General features: G+C 38.6%; 1 protein-coding gene across 2 annotated transcripts in view; it reads left to right on the forward strand.

Moving 5' to 3' along the window:
• Positions 1-928: 928 nt before the first annotated feature.
• GABRB1 (gamma-aminobutyric acid type A receptor beta1 subunit) overlaps positions 929-22,229 on the forward strand; it is a 65,721-nt gene continuing 44,420 nt past the window's right edge. For both annotated transcript variants that reach the window (XM_009283588.1, XM_009283589.1), the window contains exon 1: positions 929-1,143. In XM_009283588.1, the coding sequence (XP_009281863.1) occupies positions 938-1,143 (206 nt within the window). In that variant the 5' untranslated portion in view covers positions 929-937. The remainder of the gene's footprint in view (positions 1,144-22,229) is intronic.

Below are 22,229 nucleotides of genomic sequence, written 5' to 3' on the forward strand. Positions count from 1 at the left end.
CTTCTACCATTAAGACGTGTGACAAAGTGACCTGCCACTTGAAGAGGGGGCTGGGGGAGGAGATGAGGAAAAGAAAACTAATACTCCACATACTGCTGTTCAAGTCATCTTTTAAGAACTCCATCAGCTACAAAGTACACGGGCTTTTCCACTTTAAAAAATTGACTACCTTTAAAATCACCAAATTCCCAGAAAGACAGACACGAGGAAGTAAATCAGACCAGAAGCGTTTTAGAACAATTTCTTTTCAGACTAAGTGAAAGCTGAAGGACTGCATAAATGGTATTTCACCTAAGCCACAACATGATAATCAAGAGATGTTCATTTTCTATGTGGTAATAGCACCACATTCCCCAGGCGGAGGTGAGATGTGCCCAGCTGTCTAAGGTCATTACATCTGGCAGCTTCAGCAGATGCAGAATGGGAATTTGTCCATTATATGTTCTGAGATCGTATTTGCTCTTTCTCAGGAGGTCTAGGAACTGCTGGCCTTTCTGGATTGTGGGGGGAATCTTTCAGGACAAAGACAGGCAATATCAAAAGAGTGTCCTCAATGGTATGCAATGCTATTTGGCTGAGGTCAGCTAAACCCTGCTCTTTCACATTAAAGAAAACCTATCAAAAAACGTGCAAGTGTGATCCACAGGCTGGAGACCCAAATGTACCATGTATTCCCTCTGGCTCAGGAGGTTTTGAAAGCCCATGACCGCGGGTGGTCACTACCATTTGTGAGTGGTGTGAAGTTCGACACTAACACAAACAAGCCAAGGCTTACGATCATGGTTAATGACAACAACATCTTAACGATCCTTAAATTTCCTATTGCTACTGATATTCAGTTACTGAGAGTTATCTAAAAATAAACTTCTGTTAAGTTAATCAGTATGCAAAATACAAAAAGCCCTTCTTATTTCTTCCCTAGGACTACACCCTGACCATGTACTTCCAGCAGTCCTGGAGGGATAAAAGGCTCTCTTATTCTGGAATACCTTTGAACCTAACTCTGGACAACAGAGTGGCTGACCAGCTCTGGGTGCCGGACACGTATTTCCAAAATGACAAGAAGTCATTTGTCCATGGGGTGACAGTGAAAAACCGAATGATTCGACTCCATCCAGATGGGACAGTCCTATATGGCCTACGGTACGTTGAGTTTTTTAATTGGATATATGGCTGTCCTGGCAGAATGCAAGTCGTGATTGGTAAGTGCAGGTAGTACCAATGCTGCTCTCCTTGCCTTTTTCCTGGTTTCTTAGTGCAGCTTATGAGTCAGCAAATACTCCGTCTAGACCACCATAATACATCCAAGAATTTTCCTCAGGGCATCAAAACTACCTTTAATAGCTGTAGCCATAACTAACAAAGCCTAATGCCTGTTTCTTTCAGTTGTTCTGAGCATAACACTACTAATGAGTTCTTTATTATGGTTCTCACCTGGTAATCAATCATAGCTTAGACAAACACTTCCTTCCTTCTGAAATTCTCCAGCAGTTCTTTAGAACAATGTAAAATATAAAATTGGGAGTCATCTGAAGAAATGCGACCAGCATTTGGTAGGGAATAAAAAGAATTCATTTAAATTTTCAAATGTCCTAAGGATTATCTATACATCCGAGTACAGATTTTCTTTAATCTGCCCTGATTTATCACTGCCTCTTCACACCATAACTGCTTCTTCATACGGTGCAAACTATGTTCAACCCCTGTAGATAAAAATATATTCTAAAATCTTAACAGGCGCAATCTAATGATGAGGTACACAAATGTAAAATTAAAATTAAACCAAGTTATTTGTTATGTTGAAGTTGCTGCAGAGCCTGAGTACGCTTTGAATTATTTTTAAAGTTAAGGTAGCTTAGCTTGGAAAAAAAAACATCCCCTGCTTGAAACAACCTTTGATCACTGTATCATTCAACAGTGAAAATAACGTCCAGAGAATATAAACGTGAAAGCACACTTCAGTTAATCAGAAAAAAAATCATAAAGCATAAAACCCAGCTGAAATACCTCAAAACGATACTTAAGACAGGACTGAAAAAAAACCCAAACTGCTGCAGCAATTCAAAATGAAAATAATATTTGGGGAAAGATAACTTAGAGCTTACTGAAAATAAAAGTTTGAAATGACCTCTTAGCCTATAAAAACATAACCTTTTAAAATACAACACTACCCATGCACTTAGAAGAAGCCTTCCACCCCATCAATTCAAGCATTTAAAAATTATTATTTTTGTTCATCATAAGTTTTCCTTTGAACTTGTCAGATTCGCAGGCAGTGCATCAGTCGCTACCAAGGACCACACAGGCACTTTGCTACAGCCAGATCTGTTCTAGTACAGAAAAACCTGCTACTTCAGTCATGAAAAAGAAAACAAGGAACCCATGAGGAAATAGCTGATAAACTACAGGCTGTCATTATCGTCTGCTAAACAAAGCATTTGAAAAATACATCTTTCCCATTGCCTTCAGACCTCCTACGGTTCCTTTCAATCAAACTTACTCCTGAAAATCAGCTTAGCAGGGCAGTTATCATTAGAGGGCTTTTTGGCCTGAGAACTTTTCAATTTTTTTTTTTTTTTTTTTTTTTTTTTTTTAAGGCCAGGAACTAAATTTATTTACATTCCAGGATTTGCATAGTGGCAAGAATGTACATTAGAGCCAAGTGGTCCCTCACAAGCAGTTGTATACAATATAAACTACACCTAGAAATGTATGCCATGCATGTACTTCCATATATGTGCCATACATCTGATATCAATAATTGTCTTCTGCAGAGGTAGCAAAAGCTGTGACACATCTGGTGAACCTGCTGCAAGTCTTCTCACGTGCTTCATCCACAAAGCACCAGCCTGGCCGAGAAGCTGTGACCCTGCCCGAGCATAATGCCTGTGCTCTTCCCCTCAGAGGTGCTCAGGCAAACCTCCAGTGCAACAGCAAAGATGGTCACCTTCACATAACGAGGTTGCTAGTTCATATGGTTAAATAACCATTCCCATTTGAATGGTTAAGCAGCAGTTTTGCAACTCTGCAACAGCTGCAGCTCTGCAACTTAACACTCCATCCAATACCTCACTGCTCTGGGTAGGAAAACCAAACAAAACCAAAAAAAAGAAAAACAAACAGAAAAACCCCACACATAAAGTGCAACCTATATTCCACACACTTGCACTCTAGTACTGGGCGATTCCCTTCTCCTCCCTCACCCCTGCCTCATGCCCTTAATGCACGCTGGCACAGGGGCAACCTGGGGCTCTCCCAGGCTTCTGGACTCCCCCACTTTCTCACCCCAGAGAAGGCAGCAGGGGCTCAGGCTGCAGCAGGGCCAAATATTGACAGATATGACCATCTCCACCAACAGCTTTGTCATCGCCAACCACATGCAGAAAGAGACATTCCACTGTCAGGTCTTTTTCACAGCTCAAGCTGATGTGCCGTGTTTTCTCCAAGGACAAGGCAGCTGTTTAGACACATCTGGTGAGCAGACTTTGGTCTGCCACCTGCCAGTGAACACACATGTAGTGTCCCCATCCCACAAGAAAGATTTGATCAAAGACAAAGATAACAAATGAGCAGAAGAAAGAATGAAGTTAAGAGACACTGAAACAGGTTTCGTACAACAGATGGCAATTACTGCACTAAGTTTGCATCTATTAGTGGTCACTTTCCTCATGGTAATAAATATGCTTCTGTCAGTCTACAGATTACCTTTAGATCATACAAACAGCAGTTTCTTCATATACCAGATGACACATCTGCCTCATAAGAAATAAAACAGGAGAAAGCACTGCAGAAATTGTTCTTAGGTAAAATTCAGCATTGCCTGTTAGAAATTTGAGCACAGGTCCAATCTTAGTCTCACGAGTAGAGAAGAAACTTTGCAACATACTAGCTTGCGTTTGGCTTCTGTGCAGTAAAGAGTGTAAAGACAGTATCACCAAACCTCTCACAGAGGTGGGAGTTGTGCTGTGACCTGCGAGTTTCACTTTCATTACTGAAGACAGAGCATTGGCCTGGCATGACTTGAACAAGACAGACAACACCAATTACGCTGCAGACCAGGGTCTGAGTTCCCAGCAAATTAGGGAGGGCCTCAAACCATCTCTCAGGGATGATTTAAATGCTTGCTTTCACCCGTGCCTCCTATTCCCCACACAAATTTTCTATTTTCAGTCCAGAGTTAAATGTTTCTTTTCAGGCTCAGATATGAAATTTTACTGGCTTCTTTAAACAGGAATTGGAACAATCACAGCAGCTTTAAATAACCTGCTTTGCTTGCATCCATGTACTTGGCAGTTTGGCATCAATGCAACGTTCAGTCTCAACAGAGTTGAGGAAAAATAAAACAAGGTTAATCATCTGGCTTTACAGATGAAAAAACAGGGGAAATATGCATTGAATACACTGGACTGGTTTTAGATCATGTAATAAAGCATTATCACTTCAGTATGTCTCCATTATAGTATTATTTCTATCATGAAAAAAAAAAAAAACCAGTCCCTTTAGCTATTTTTACCAGTAACTTTCAGCTGCTATATCCCCACAGTTTAAAGAACGATGTGTGCATATAAACTTGTACAGACACAGAATACTCCTAAACCTTCTGCCCTCTAAAATCATGCATTGCTGTTATGTCTCTTACTGCAAATGCTACTTCTGTTAATTATTCATTCATGAATAATGCATAACATTATTCAAAATAACTCTTCCTTCCTATTGCCCAAGCAAGTAAACACACATAAACATATTTAACTCCACATTAATATTTCCACTGAATTCCATTTCAAATATGCCAGGGAAGTTGAGTGTCACTGTTAAGTATTATGTACCTGAAGTGCATGATTCTTCAGTTTCTATCAAGTACTCCCACCAGCAGCTATTATTATTTTCTGTGGTATAGCCACCTGCTTCCTAAGAGAAAGAAAAAAAATCCCTTTGAGTCAATGTGCAAACCTGCAGCACCATGAGGCTCATGTCTGAGACAGCTCTAGGCTGGTCCCAGTACAGCTGGTAAAATACTGGATTCTTCTTTATTTTTTTCCCCGTTTTTAATAATTCATCAGATCCCATTAGCTATTACCCTTTTGGCACTAGCAGCATCTCTCATTACTTTTATTGCCTTTTCAGGCAAGATTCTCTAGCTCTCTCAGAAATCTAGATTCTCAAACCAACACATGCTGTTGTTTCTTTTGCTTGTCCTTTCTTCCTCTTTCCTGGGTAAGATGCTAGAGATGTAATCTGTCTTTAAGATATTTAAGGAAACATTAATTTATTGTATTAAATTCCATACTCACATTCTTATGTCATGATGTCAAGAATAGAAGCTCTGATTTAAATCATCCTTTCCTAGTATTTTTATGCCACCTCTTAATTCTCAGCAGTTCACTAGAACAATGACATCTTATTGCTTCCAAGACATCTGTTCTGTTATCATGATATTGCCTCAAAATAAACATCAGCAGAATTTCATCTGGTGTGGTGAAAGAAACATATCCTTCAAAAGTATTAGTTGTTAAGTAGTGCAACATACCTTCAGTGATACCATTACACAGATTTCCCTTCCTTCTGACGTTCAGACACAAACCCATCTTTCATTAGAGCAGGACTTCATTTATTTCAAGGCAGGGGGACTGAGCATATTGTGACAAGCACGTGAAGGTCTGGCTTGGAGCACCAACCACCTTTGGTTTTAGTGAGACCACACATTTTTATACTGCTGCAGCAGAGGATGCCACTTTGCTAGGCACTGCTACAACTGCAAGGGGACAGGGGTGAAGGATGATCTTTGCCTTCAATGTAAGGACTTATTTCACCACTTCTTACAGAAAGAAGGTCTTCTGTGACGTAAACACTGCAAGAGACATCCATCTATCTCCAACCAATTCACAAATGTGAATTGACCCATGCAACACTGGATTTACTAACCACTTATTCATGCAATATCCATGGAAGTCCATCTAGCATATCCTAAAGGTGGAATACAAGAAAAGCTATATTTAAATGCAGAATGCTTTTGTTTTAAATACAGTCTTAAAAGTAAATTCAAGTGTAAACTTCCCTTCTTGACTGTCTCTATTTTAGTGATATATCTGAGAGTTACTAAAGAAATTTGCTAGCCAGGAGCTCACATCTTTTAGTACAGTGAAATTTCACTGCTTTTTGGACTGGTTTTGTATTGCCATGATTTGGGGCTACGGAGTTTTGGTTTTCCTCCAGACACCTTCATGGGTTTGATTAAAGAGTCAGTTACTGGGTACTTTTGAGAACATCCCATCATGGCAACAAGCAGCCTACCTACGCTGGTACTCAATAGGTTGTCCTCACCTGTGTTACTAAACAGCTCCAGCCAAAAAAAAATTACTGCAATCCTTCTAAATGATAAAAAATGATGTCATCTAACTGAAATAAAAAGCTACTTTTTATTTTACTCTACAGGAAAATACAGGGCAACTTATAGAGCATTCTTTTATCAGGTGATAGAGTAGTTTTGAAAATGATACAAAAAGCTATTTCTTCCATGTATCAATGCCAAAAGATTTAGCAGTGGGCATCTTTTGTCAAAAAAAAAAAAAAAAAAAAAAAAAGAAGTCGTGTTATGCTGGAGTAAAGAATCCAAGGAAGAGCAAGACATTAGATCACAGCTGACACAGAAAACTTTACTTCCTCCTATTTAGTGTTTTCATAAGTGGTTACACGGTATTAAGGCTCACAAGAACCAATTTGGGACTTCCTTTATATTTTTGAAACCTGAAGATATACAAGAACTTTACAAAAATAAGTCAATCAAATATTTGTCATTTCTTCCACCTCCCAAAACATTTCAGTCTCTGAGGGTCACTTTTCAGGATTCACAAGCAAATTAATACATTCCTCAATGTACAGCTATTAGGAAGGGGTAGGGGTGAGGGGGGCAGTTCACATATGCATTGTGGATGCCAGCTCAGCCTGCCACAGGTCACACTGGGCCTGCTGCAAACTTTCTTCCAACAGACTACCCTTAAACGAGCAAACGTGCCTGATGGGCAGCCAGCATGGCCCCTAATCACAGGAGATGCACTGCTAGGAGCATTTGTTTAACTAAGAAGGAAAAAAGGAGAGGAAGAGGACACGGCAGATTGATCCGGAGGCAGATGGATTTTCTTCTTTGTCCCTCCCGCTGCTTGCGGACTGTTCGAATTGTCTGTGCCCCTCTATCAGTCCTGCTGTCATCTCCTCTTCCTAGTCTGTAACCCAGTCCTTGGGCACGGCGTGGCTGGTGCAAGGAAATGAGTGAGCAATGATCAGTACCTAAACCCACGGGGAGAAAGCAGTTGGAACCAACAGTCTATGCATGGAAGACAGCATGCACGGCCAAAATACAGCTGCATTTATTAACCAGGCTTCAGTAGCTGTAGGAGAAAGAGCTACTCCTTACCCTTGGTGGTTACCAAAGGGAAAAAAGCACCAAAGGTCATTTATGCTCGCTCATGCTTGAGCAAGGACTCTTCCACCCTGCTATAAAGTCAAAACAGAGAACATCGTCTGTATTTGCGTGGGAGCTGCAGCACCATCAGTATGTGACATTGCCATAAAGTAAAATGCATTTTCAGGATCATTCTTACCATGTTCAAAGCTGGTTAATTTGACACAGTCTGTCCTGGGTCATTTCCCACACACTGCAGTTAATCTGATAGAAACTGCAAACTGGTTTGTATAATACATTCTGAGAAAAAAGAAAATATATATTTTATCATCTCAATACAGCTACAGTCTGCAATTTACTGCATGAAGCACAATAACACTCAAGCAGGCACTGGCGTACTAAGATACAGGTTATTTTTTTATGCGGAGGCTGAGGGATGTTCTTGTTTAAATACTGCTGGAAGGAGGCAGTACAGTTGTAGTCTGTCTCATAGCTCTATGCAAGAAAGGTGAAGGAGCGCCAGGGAGCGAGATACTCTCAGCGTTACTCATTTTTAGTGAATGAGTGAGCAAAAATGAGTGAGCAAATCTAACTGAAGAAGAGTTACATGCTCTAGTTGAGGGGAAAAAATGTGGAACAGAATAAAAGAATCCTGCAGAAATTGTATTTTCTCTCTTTGTTTTTCAGACACAGAGAGATGTGTCTTATGTATAAAAAACAAAGAGATGTAATTATGTTCAGACACAAAACAAAAAATAGCAAGAATAAAGGAACTGTAACCTAGCCACTCCTAAGCTCACCACAAACAACCACTGCATTACTCTAGTTCAAATAAAAAGTACTTTTCAATTTATTTTTTTTTTAATGGTTGTCTCCTCCTCAGGCTGGGTATCCCCTGCACCCATCTAACTTGCTAGCAGCAAGCAACGCGGCAGTAGCAGCACACAGCTCTACTTCCCCACTGGTCCCATTGCATTTCAGAAATATTTTTTTAGGTCCAGCCAGACTTTTCTCCAGCTTAGATGTTGAAACACGTATTTACACTCCCCGCCAGCTTAGCTACACTCATCTCCAGGCATGAACACTTCTCCCCAAACCTGCCTCCTCCAGCTGCTCCCAGTACTCTTTCTTAAGGAACTCTTTCGGTTTCTTATTCCCCTACTTAATGTACAAAGATTGGAAAGGACAGAGTGCTACAGGATGATAAATCAGTGGGGGACCAGCACATTTAGTCCATTTGCTGCATGAAGCTCAGTTCATCATTGTTTTACTTCTCCAATATTTAGTTGGGCACTGGTGGGGAAACTTTATGTACCGCAGTGCTCTATACCCATCCCCAGAGCCTGCTGTGTACTTCACTGCTTAACACCACAGCTGGAAATTGAAGAGACAATCTCAGTTCAGGCACCTCCTCGCTCTGGAGTAGTTGGATTTGTAACCTTTATGCTATGTCCGTGTAATGCTGTATATACAGTGAAATGCAATCTCACTACTACCTTACTCACACATTTGTTATATATAATGTAACATACCAATCAATCAACACAGGGTTTTATCCTTTCTTTAACATTGTTTGATGAAGAATACCTGAGACTGAGATCATTGTAGTAATTTATAACTGAAAGCACACAGCCAAAACTGAGGAAATTTAAGACAAAAGTAAGTACAGCCCTTAAAACTTACGGGGCGTGATTTATGTAGACCTTTACTACTGCAGGTAAACCAGAAAACCTGTAACTGCTTATGGGCTTCTCTGTGCAAACCAAAAAGACTGCTTCCAAAACACTGAGGTTTTATCCAGTGTCAAGCACAAAATGGAGGCACATTGGTAGTTAATAAATAGCACAAATGGAAATGGAAGACTCAAAACTATAAGAAAAAGGAAGAAAGCTAGGGTCCATCTCCAGCTGCCAGGGCAGGGTAAGAAGTCCCAGACGTAACTCAGAGACAGCCTTGCTGTCTTCCTTTAGCACAAATGGCCTCACAAACAGCCAGGGGGAAGCCACCAGCTGCCCATCCCAAAAAAGAGGTGCTCTCCTCATCACTGACAGCACGCAAACTGAAATCCCTGCAGTGGCATGCATGGCAAATCTCCCCCCCCCTTACCCCCAATAAACAGCAGACGTGGCAGAAACACGCAGCTCTGTGGGGAGCAACTATTCATAAACTCCTACTGAATTGTCAGATAATTCCCTGTATTTGATTTAGAACTTTTTCCTCCAATTTCAGCCAACTTAATTTTTGTTCCATTTTCACATAGCACTTTTTAATGTGAAAATAACCTAGGGAAGGTAGGGAAACACTTCAGGTTGAATGACTCCTATAGAGAGTGTATTTAAAAAAAAAAAAATCAAACAGCAAAAACGCACAAGTACTTAACACGGACTCAGCTTTAAATATGTGAGTGGTGGCTCTTGTAATCAGTAGTTAAGTACATAAGCAGTCTGGTGGAGTCACAACAACAGGCTTCACGGGCTTGAATTTAAACACAAGATTTAGATGCTGTAATTGATTGTGGCTATCAAGTACAGCACTTTTAAGAACTGAATTATAAGCATTTTGTAGAGCAAAGCCCACTAGGCTTTATTCAAAGACCACTTCATTCAAGCAGATGCTAGATCAAACTCAGATTACTGAAATTATATGTCACCTATTTAAATATATTAATATTGCTAAAATACTATTTAACCACATTACTGCTATGCAAAGAACAATAAAAAAATAATTAGACAACATTTAACAAATGTTTAATTTAAAACTGAAGGACACTGCAAAGTATGGATTACATATTTTCTATACAGCACATCATCTCTTACTGTCATGGTGTAAATTGTTTTTGGATTATTTTCTTAACCTCTATTTTACAGACTATGTTCTGCCTACTAAATCTGAGCAAGTCCTCCCTTTCTCTCATATCAGAAGTGCAAAGGTCTTCCAATAGTTTGGAATTATTACTCTGCCACTGTCAACCCAATCTGCATCAAAATTGCACTTCTAAATATAATGGTCTTTACATTTTTTTACTATTTATTTATTTTTGAAAGAACTCCATTCACACCAAAGCTCATCTCTAGTGTGTGTAAATAATGCTATTATTTACAGTTGCCTCACATTGGGAGACAGAAATTAAGTAAAAATAAATTTAATGGCAGAGATTAACACTGAAGTACCTTTGATCAAGAAGAATTTCAAATAAATTTATATACACTCTAAGAATCACTTCATCCAATAATAGCATAGGCAATTTTTTTTACGAGTATTTCTTTCTTTACTTGCTTTTAGGCGGTAGGTATCAGATGAGAAAGGAGCTTTTATATATTTACTATCTCAGCTTTCTCCTCTCACAAACCATAAAAGCTCGTGCCCGATAACCTGTTAGGTGCACAGATATCTTATAATTGAGCAACCAGAAAGAAAATCCCCACAAGCTTTTCACAAGTGAGCTATGTAACTCCTACTGTATCAGTGTGGCCAGCTGCGTACACACCCCTGTGGTGGTACATATTTCGTCTTCATACTCTAGAAGTTAGCGCTTAAGTTTGCGTAACTACAATATTTGCTTTTTCCCTGAAATACTAGATTTTGAACACGTGCCTTGCTGGTTATACTTTGCAAGGAACACCAAATGGACATATACAGTTACACCACTTATTTGTATTTTTGAAAGAAAAAGGCAAAAGCTTTTCTAAAAACCACTGCAATTTAACCACTGCTGGTATGTATTGTTAGCAGTACAGATTATTTAGTGTATGTTTTTATATAATGCTATATACAGGTACATAACAGTAGAGATCTGTGCTGAATCCTAGTATGCTAACATACTTTAAGTAGTGCATTTCATATCAGCATACATTTGGTAGATACCACAGTATGTGTGTTTTCCAGGTCTTCAAGTTCATTAAAAAGACATTTAATAAAAAAAGCAAATCCATTTCCCTCTAATAATAAAAATTTAAAAGAGACAGTAATTAAAGTTGTACTTTGCTGCAGATTTCCAATTTGCATGCTATTAATTTCGAGTATGCTGAGAACAATTATTATCGAAGGAGAAAACGTAAGTTCTTAGCTGCTTAAAACCAACCTCACTCTCATTTCATTTATATTCATGTTGATCAGTGACATCAGTGAATTAGCTGTTCAACCAAAATTAGAGGGGTGAGGGGTAAATCTGTACTTTTCTATGCAATAGATGTATCACGCAGATAAATTAAGGCCCTAGGGGAGGCAGCAAATATTTTACCAGAACTGCACCAAATTGATGAACGCACTTAGATCCACAAGAAAGAGGAGTCTTAATGTCGGTATTCTCTCTAAGAGACAAGAACTGTCCTAACACTACCCTAAAGCTGCTGAAATCCTGAACAAATGCTGGGACAGCCCATTCGCTAACACCACACAAAGTGAAAAAGGAAAATTAATAAGAGGTGCCAGGTTGTGGGCGCTGCTGCTTCTCAGAGACATCCCCTTTGCTCACAAAGCTCACAGCCGTCAGGCTGTACCTGCTCTGTGCTGCACAGTGCAGAAGGTTGGCTTGTACCATATCAAGTGTTTAAAGGTATCAGCATCAAGAGCAACCCTGCCTTGATTAATTCACTAAGGAAATCAAACACAGTGGTTTTAAGTAATTTTAAGACAGATTAAGAAGTGGTTTTTGAGTACAATGCTAAGATGCAAATAATCAAGCCTAAAAAAAAAGTTTTCAGACAATGTATTTTCTCCTTAACCCTCACTCTTCTACAAATATCTCCACTTAAAAGAGGATTAGCCTTTCTTCTCAAATATCAGTGGCCTAGTTTAGAAGTAGCTGTAAGAGAATTTACAATCTAGAAAATAGCCGCGCCCTTGAGTATAACAAAATGTAAAATTAATTACTCTATAAAATACAATAGTACATTCTTCTCTTTGGCACTTTTGCTAGAGTATCAACATACATGGTCTCATAACTGCCAGGCAAATATGACCTCATTTTAAGAGGCAAACTGTGTGACAACTAGAATGTTTTAATTTATAAAGCTGTTAACAAGGTGAGATTACCAAGTATTGCTATAGCATTGGTAATACAATCGCACCTTACACTGCAAGTCTGACCTCTTTCTGTTAGACTGAGAAGTCAGCCTGAGCAGATACGAGGAGGTAGGTACTTCAAATACAATTTATGTAGTTTTGGATGATGTATTTGATTGGATTACAAATATAATTAGACATCATCTTTCAGGGAAGAATCTAGAAGTATCAGAGGTACTGGAGCTACTTGGAGCCTAAAGCAAGAGTCAAAAGCATGGACAAAGCAACCTGAAACTCACTCAGCAGTTAAACCTACAATAGGTAGATTTACATGGGAGTGACCTACATGGGAGTCTGAACTGACTGCAGACTATTTCTTGATCTCTGAGTAATCAGCGACATCAGCCTCAGCTCCCTCAGCCTGGTTTCACCTTAGCTGAGGTACCTGCTCACAAGTCAGAGTAACACAGCAGTCACAGCCTCCGACCTCAGTACCAACAACAACATGTCCCACTGACAGGCATTGGCTCCAGTTCTTGAAATTCCTTTAAAAATAACAGCCAAACAAAACTCCCAAAAACAACAACAACAAAAAAACCCACACAACACACACAAAACCCCAAAACAACCAAACAAAACACATACACACAAACAAAAAAAAAAACCCACACACAGGTCCTTCCTAGAGTCAGGTCAGTAAGTGTATACACTTAGCTTCTCTTTGGAAAGAACAGCTAAAAACAAATCAAAACAAGTACAAATTATTTATGCTTCCTTTTTGCAAAACTGTATTTTCCACATGTGAAAAGTGTCCAGTTCTTCACATTCATGAAAAAATGCCAAAGACCAATTTTTCAAAGCCATGTGCGTAACAATAGGCTTGGTCCAACAAGACACCAATCATCTTCCAAAAAAGATATGTATATACCCTCTTATATTACCATCATTTCTATAGATCAGACAGAAAAGTTTGTCATCTGAGAAGAAAAGTTACATACAAAGGGTAAGCTGACATCTCCCATGCATCATGGCACAGGCAGAAGAAATCTGGGGAAGTTTAGACCCTTTGGCACCCCTTGGCCTGGGAAATTTAACTATCTGATGTTCTGTTGCATGCTGCTGATGTCTCTTTTAGCAGATCCACTCTAACCACCTCCAAAAGCATGGTCACAAGAGACTACAAATGCAGCATTTTTCATAATCTTTAGATAGATGGATTTGTAAACTATGTAAGACAGTGTGATCAAATGGTTATACTGGAAGCATAAAGCCACTTCCAGTCCTGTTCCTAATATATTTGTGTAAATGAAGAAACTGAACAGTAAATCTGGTATGGAAAACTTAACATTTTTTATTTTTTTAGCTGATGTGGGATGTTTTAAACTTGTTCTCAGGTTTGATGATAAACCTTTTTACAAAGGAAAGACCATATCTCTTAAGGCTATCTATTTTTTGGTAAAATGGGAGATAACATTTAAGAGTTTTTAAAAGGCCTAACAGCTATCCAAGTAAATCACCTGTATGTCCCCAATGCTGTATTTATTAGTTTTAGTGTGTTCTGATCAAGGGACGGAAAGAAAAACGTTGCACATATTTATTTTATTGGTAAGGATTTAGTTCAAATAATGTCTTAACCCATTTCCCATTATTTTCTTCTGTCAGAAAACATCTGTGGAATACATTTTGGGAGTCCAATTAAAAAAAAACAAAACACAAGTCAATTTCTATTTTATTAGCTCATAAACTAGTCTATAAGAGATATTTCATTACCTAAATAAATGTTTCTGAAGAAATACTTTTGAGAAATCTTTAGTTAGACATTTTGCAAATGGGGGGAGGGGAGAGAATAAAAAAATTGTAAAATTATTTCCTAAAAATTATTCCATTGACCCCAGCTGGCATCATTTGAAATACAGTTGACTACTGGCCTACTTGTCTTGTTACAAGGTCTCCAACTGCTGAGTCTTTCACCAAAAGAAATAAATGAAACAGCTATAAAATTAGCACATTTGGTTTTTTGGCCGGATTCTAGGATGGTATATCAATTTTAATTTTTTAAATTATTACTTTACATGAGGCTGATAATTCTGCTCTTAATACAATTAATGCTGCCTCTTCCTGATACAGGGTATACACTTAACCCGTTTGCAGAAAATTACTAAAATGCATAAGAATTCCAAGCTCTGTCTGGGATGTTAGACGGTGTTAAGCCTAAATTGGCACAAGACCTATACGAGCCAGATTTTTAAAAGATCTAAGGCAAGAATTTCAGCTTTTCACCATCTACCTCTGGATTCAAGGAACAGCAATTTCCACTGAAACACTTTAAGATGAGCCAAAAGAGTTTAGCAACTAAAACCTTTCTTAAGTAAAATAAAGACTCTAAGTATACAGAACTATCATCCAAGTGTGGGCAACTAGTGTGCATTAAGACTACTAAAGATTGCTCAGTGTTACCTGGGAGCCCCCTGCTGGGACTCTGCCTTTAGAAAACAAGCAAGGAGAAGAGTTTTGTTTTGAAGGTGTGTCACAGATGTTTCAGTAATATTTAATTACTATACATATGGTATATTATCAACCTCAGAGTCACTGAATGCTTAATTTCTTATCAGCAAATCACTACACAGGAGAAAAATAATTTTTCTCTGCATAACAAATGCATTTGCTTGGCATTAGTTAAATACTTAAAATATTTTAAAATATTCCTAATTCTGGGAAATGCATGAAGATTCAAATGGACGGCCTGTGTGCTAGATATAAAGGATCCAAACTGGCAGATGATCTGTGTGGCTGTCATTAAAGATGCCATAAACAGAATGAAGTTTATTCAGTTTGATTAACAAGAAAAACCCCAACAAGCAACAACAGCCCAGACAGAACAAAAAAACTCTACTGAAACACTTTTAGGACTGCAGGAAAATAAAAATGACAAAATTAATCTTTGTCTTTTATGGAAGAATAGTATTTTTATTGCACCACCTGATTTAACTGTAAAAAAATACAAGTTTTCGGGAAAGTTTTCAGGCACACAAGCTCCTCTTTAGGTCAAACCAAAGCAACAAATTTCAGGTTAAGTACAGGTTAGAACAACTGATCTGAACTCACAGACCCATCAGTATTTTCCTTCCTGACAGAACTCATGTAAAATATTTCAACCCGTACTGCAGTCGCTACCTCCTCTGTTCCACCAAGTACAGCCATTCAGAGTGCTGTGCAATTAAACTAGCTAGGGTTATAAGCAGCAGCTTTTTCCACAAGTATTTTGTACCCATATCATTTCACTTTTCTGGTTATGAACGATACAGCCATAAAGCTTAGTTTCCAGATTCATCTTTGAGGATGTTTTGTGGGTCTCCCTATAAGCTCAAGATTGAGACGTCAATGGTGGAGTGCCTGCTTCATTGGAAATGTTTTCTCAATGGCAATGGGAGTTTCTGTCTTTTATGAGCACTGAGCTGATGGCTGTTTGATATATATATATAAAAGAGCTTTCATTCACTAATGAACTTTTATTCAATTTCTGATTCCTTTTTTCTATTATTTCTTAATGGCAAAACGTCAGGCTTATTTTTAAGATGCCAGTGAAAATATCAAAGCATTTTCTTGAAAAAATTCAAAGGCCCGCATGCCCACAAGATTGTAAGTAAAGCTGCCTGAATACTGCACAGCACTGTCCATGAATTTTCACTCACAAGGGGAATAACTCAATCTTCTGCCATACTCAGTCACCTGTAGGAAATTTTATCAGTATAAGCGAGGTATTATTCGCCAAATTGAAGAGCTATTAGCATACTCAAAGAGACAGCCTTGGCCATAACAAGAGGAGTTAAAAGATCAAAGGAAAAAAACTTATCATAGTTCTTTCCACTATGCCAGTCATGCACTTATTTTGTGTAAATATAACAAGAAAAAAAAATTTATATGTAAATATTCCTCCTTCCAAAGGAGCCTTAAATTAGACCCAGGAAGGCTGTATTAAACTAGTAGAAGCTGCAATATATACAGTTTAAAATATAACATTTCCAAACCCATTTTCAGATCCCTCTCCTGGAAACGTTCCCAACTCTTTCCTTCAATACAAAAATAAGGTGTCCGTTCAAGGAAAAGAAATCATTCTGTGAAACCGCTGGGTAACCAGTATGGAATTTGAAGACACTGTGATAGCTCCTTCTACTGAACTGTTTGCAGCCCATAAGAGAAGGCAAAAAAATGGCAAGCAGTATTAAGCCTGTTCATCCAAGGAACTTACGCTCTCTCAGACGATTTTGAAACAGCAAAAAAGGGGCTAAACCCAGAGTGTAAATCGTTCCCTATAAATTACATATTCCTTTTGCATCTTGATCTGCTGGGGGTAAGAGAGGAACTGTCTGTTTGCTTATCTCTGAAGTAAGCCATCTTGCTCTTTGAAAATCTAGAGTTCATGATAACCCAACTAAGCAGTCACCAAGGCTGTAGATTATTAGAGCACCTTTTCTTTAGGCTTACCTGAACACTGAGCCTTAGCAATAACATGTTATTTAGCTACTAAACATGAGAATAATAGCAAAAAATTTATACAGGATGGAAAGTGGAAGGATGGGAGTTTCAAAACAATACAGGTTGGCATGATGTCTTTCATACTTTCCTACACTTTTATTAGCTATCTTGATGAAATAATGCCCATGTAATTTATGATGGCTTCCATCATTAAAACATTTCTGGGAAGAACTTCTGAACTATGAAATCCAGAAGACAATGGAATATAGTAGTCAAGCAGCAGGTCTTACTGTATTTCTCTCTTGTCCTGGGAGGAAAAAACAAGTAAAAGTGCCTAACCACCCCTTGAGGCTCCAAGAAGCCATGCAACACAGCAAGGTTGTGACAAAACACAAAGTGAGAATTAAATACCATAAACAACCTGATCTTATCTGAAAATTCTCCTTAATGAGTCAGACAACATGAGCGGAAAAGAAATTTGTCTGTTTGTATAAGCCTCAATCTTAATTCAGTATTTTACCATTATGGTAAAGAGCATCTCTATCATCTAAGGAGATTTTTGCTTATTTTGTCCTCGTGAACACTGCATGAATAGAGGCACAGTAGCATTAAAAAGAGTCTATCATACTCCAAAGCTAAAGATGGAAGAAACAGGCACAAAACCAGATACTGACTGTGAGGAATTACATGTCAACTATTTGTAGAAATCAAATGCAGATGTGTTGCTAGGAGAGAACAAAAGCCTGCAGAGTCCAAGCTTGCAGAATATTAAAGCTTACTTGAGGCAGGAGGAAAAAGGTAACAAGAAGGCCTGATATAAGTCAACACCAGAGCCTGAGCCAGAAAACACTCAAAAGTGCATTAATGTTATCTGTCCTGATGTTTAAAGAGCTGAGGAAGACAAGTCTTGCCCTCATTCAGCTCATGGCTTTGGTTCATAAAATGTGCTCATTTTGTTTCTTCCATCAAAGCTTTGATTATCTCTGCTGGAAGAGCCAATAGCTAACACATCCCCACATTCACATAACATCCAGCTTCCTCACATTTCACAACTGCATGTGATCTTGCCGAATGTATTCGCACCACCATTCAGAACGTAGCTAACCTTCATGATTTTAGTGAAAAATCAAGTGTTCTCCAGCCAGCCTTTCTATGCGAGTACCCTAAATGCAGCTCTACAGTCAAAATGAATATGTAAAAAGGTACCACGAGATTCCATTCATACCTCTCTTGGTTTTCAGATACAAACTGGCACTGTTTTAATTACAACCTGCCAGCCCTAGAAAATGCTAAGTATCAAAAAGTATGTCTATACATGTCTCCATGAGGCATGGAGTGGACAACCTGAACTTTAAGTACTTAGTTGGACCTTCTACTCTCCTACTTGAACAGGTCCACCTCTCTGGCTGTCCTGTATTCCATCCATTTGAAAAACATTCTGTACCAAGGAGAAATTAGAATAGCTAGTGGATTTTGAGTACCTAACTTGGATGACCAGGCAATCTTTTTATGAAACTTTTAAAAAAGTAATGTGTATGTTTTGGAATAAAAAAATAAAATTAAAAAAAATTGGAAGAAAAAGCAAACAGACAAGATAAGGTCTTCCAAGACATCATGGGGAAGGCATTTATACAAGTATATTATCTATAGGACTTACACACTTCTTTAAATTATGAAATATATATTTAATTCCTGAAATAGCGCTGTTTATAACAAGCCTGTGTGCTCTGTTTATGAGGGATATTCAGTTTACAGAGGACCAGTAACAGATGTTGTGCATTCAAGATGCTACACAACGACATACCAGTCTGCTGGATCACTGGTGCACACAGCATTCAGTGAATATAAGAGAGCACTAAGTGCCATTGTTTAAAAGTAAAAAGAAATTACATTTTTAATATACAGGAAGTCCAAAACCAAATAAAACAGGACAAAGATTCAACATCGGAGCAAGTTGTTCTCACCTCTATTAAAAAATAAATAAAAAAATAAATATATATATTCTGCTCTAGAACTGCTTACAATTTTTGTACCTTTTTCTTCCCCATAAGACATTTTTGGTATACAACACTGCTGCCCACCTTGTAAAACACCTCCCACTACTGAAAGACAAAAACAGTGAAAATATCTGCCCCCCCAACACATTCAAATACGAAATATCCACTCCCTACCAGTTCAAAGTTTTCAATATTGGGTTTAGTTAACAGATCTTTTAGGATAAAAATATCTCATCAGCACAAACCCAATTTTCTTTTCAAACATGTGACCCACTCAGACAAAATCCGCATACGACTCATCAGTGTTGGCAGTCAGGAGAAACTAAATGCTCTGAGTATAACTAAGCTAGTCACTCTCTGGGGCTTGTTAACCTGCTCCATCTTACACAAGCCCAGCTGAAGAACTGGGTGAAAAGGACAAGCTCAGATAAAACATTCACACAGAGGACCCCACAGACATACACATATATTCTCTCCTAATCCATACTGTGCTGGTTTAAGAAGGTCTCTCCCACTCTACTCCAATTTACCCATCACCATTTCTCTGCTAGACATTACAGCTCTCTTAGAGATGCTAACTAAGGTTGCTTTCGTGAACACTTCCTAATCTATTTCAGTCACTATGAACTAGCTACACCTTACCCAATTTAACTACCAGTCAACAAAAACAGATTCACAAAGACTATTCAGGGTGTTTTCACATCAGTAGCTCTGCTGGTAGATAATAATGGATTTTAATTTCCAGAGAAGGGGGGACAAATTAGAAGATGGCAACCTCTTCATCTAGTGCTGCTGCAGCTGGGAAAGGACATATATCTGCTTAACAAGGACAGAAAATTTTGTTTCACCCAGGAAAAGAAGTACTGACAGGAGATGTGCTTGTTGTCCAGAAAGGGGAAAAACAACCTTAGGGAAAAGTGCTGTGTAAGTCACAGGATAATATTGTCCCAAAGGCAAAGGGGTACACACCAGCCATAAATCAATTCAGGCTGCAAATTAGAGGGCTAACTATCAGAAAAACTTCCTGTTTAATAGTTGTCCCTACTACTCCCAAGTATTTTAAGACACATGTTGATCAGGCTGTGAAAGAAGTATCATGAGGTGGTACTTGCATATTGTTTGAGTATGAACAATGACCCAAAGATCCTTCCCTTCCCACTGTGTCCCAAATCTTGTTTTATAATTAAAATGAATGGCAGGATACAATGTTTTAACTGACTTAACAGCACAATTCACAAAGAAAAATAAGGCATAAGAACTACAAAAAAGCTGCACTGGAATAACAGAAACATCCTACTGTCCCAAGTTTATTTCAATGTTACAATTAATTTATGCTCATTCAAAAAGTTATAAGAATTATATAGCTGTTGTAACTAGAAATCTCTTTGAAGTAATACATGCCTTAAACTGATTCACTGTCACAGAATCAGTCTTGGGCCACATGCAATGAAAACGTCATTTCTTCTCTGATTTATCTTGTTTTCCAATTAAGATCCATTGACAGGGCATGATCATCAATCAGTTTTCTACACACAAATCACGTTGGCGTTCCTCCCAAGTCAGGGGTATGCAAAAAGGCAATCTAATTTCTTTGTTCACACTTTACACTGCCGGCAGGGTCAATATTTTGGCAAAAGCAAAGATCCTCTCATTAAGGTCCTAGTGCAAGATTTTCATTTTACTTTCAGTTCTCCAATGAAATTAGTTACCGCACATGGTAGATTAACTGCAGCAGCTCAGCTTCTTCAGATGCACTTGAGTTTCCTCACAACACACGTATCAAGACATAATTATGCTGCCAGCTTCGCTGACTGGAATTATTAGTTTTCACATTCAATTACCTATCTGGAACAAATGAGGTGTGCTTACTGTCTGGTCAGAATGGGAGAACATGGGAAAACAGTGAATACCAAAGACCTGAGAAAAACCTTCAGAAATCAATCACACTTTATATTAAGAATCACTTGAGTGGTCTGTAAAGGCTTGATAATTTAAGATCTTGTCTATAAGTGGTAAAAGCATATTTTAATGAGCGTTAGGTCTTACAGTCAGTTACAAACATAAAGCAGTACAATGCCATACTGTAAGAAGCCATTTACTGCTGCTATTGCAATCTTTCCTAGGTGATACATATCATTAACAGATTTCATTGGTGAGCTCATTATAAAGAAGTGTGGCCATAAAACTAACCACAGATTCAAGTGGAAGCCTCTTTTCCTTTGCATCAGGGTTCTTCCTGCCTCTTACCTTTCCTTCTTTTCTCCACAGGACCCCTATAGAAAATGCTGCCTTCCCTCTCTGTTGCACTCTCCTAGGAGCAGGGACTGTAGTTTCAAACAATATAGGACCATGAAGTCCTTAAAATCTCAAGTCAAATTTCTCTACAATTGATTAGTTACTAATTTCCTCTTCCTTATAGCTAAAAAAGGAAGCAGGGCTCGTCTACCATCAGCAAAAAGCCTAGCATTTCACATCTTAAACAGACACTTAGCCTGGTCAGACACCCATTCCCACAAAAAACACAGAAGTTTAGCACTTACTTGTATTTTCTACCATTTTTTTTCTAAGGCAGCTCCCCACTCAGTTCATAGTTCCAGAAGAAGCTAGACATCAAGCCAGACACAACCAACAAAAAGAGGCAGGTACTTCCCCAGGTGTTCCCAATTACTCTCTGAGCCCTGCCCTTTCTGCTGGCCCACACAGGTGTTGCAAACCACCAGCAAGGGCTGACAACCTGTGGTTTTAGTAGTAGTAACTGTGTAACAGAGAGTCAGAGGACATGCCACATTCAAAATCATTCTGTTTCTCACGTGTTTCGCAAAATCAAGAAAAGATTAAACTTCTCAACTATGAAAAAGTTTCCATGCCACTCATGAAAGCTTATAACACCTCATTTCTCTTCATTTAAAACCACTAGATCTCTATGTCTCTCAGCCAAGTTTGTTTAGTACTGAAGCCACTGTTTTGGCTCATTTTTCCAGTGCATAGGTAAAGCTACAACCACTGGAAAAGGAGCAGGCTCCCCATCTTTGAAAATCCAGCAGTCCGGGCATCAGAAGAATGCAAGAAATATGAAAGCAGGAAATTGTTTTGATCCTTGCTTCTGCAAGTTTCCTCCCCTGACTTTAGGTTTCTGTTTGAGATGCACTGATACGGGTAATGTTGACGTGTAGAAGCTACATGAGAACTCACAGTTCCTGAAACGTCGCACAGTACCTACAGGGAAATGACAGGGTCTGGAGAACAAGTCTTATGAGGAGCGGCTGAGGGAACTGGGGTTGTTTAGCCTGGAGAAAAGGAGGCTGAGGGGAGACCTCATCGCTCTCTACAACTACCTGAAAGGAGGTTGTAGC

Source organism: Aptenodytes forsteri, unplaced genomic scaffold (genome assembly GCF_000699145.1).
Source record: "Aptenodytes forsteri isolate BGI_AS27 unplaced genomic scaffold, ASM69914v1 Scaffold102, whole genome shotgun sequence".
Classification (NCBI taxonomy): Eukaryota; Metazoa; Chordata; class Aves; order Sphenisciformes; family Spheniscidae; genus Aptenodytes; species Aptenodytes forsteri.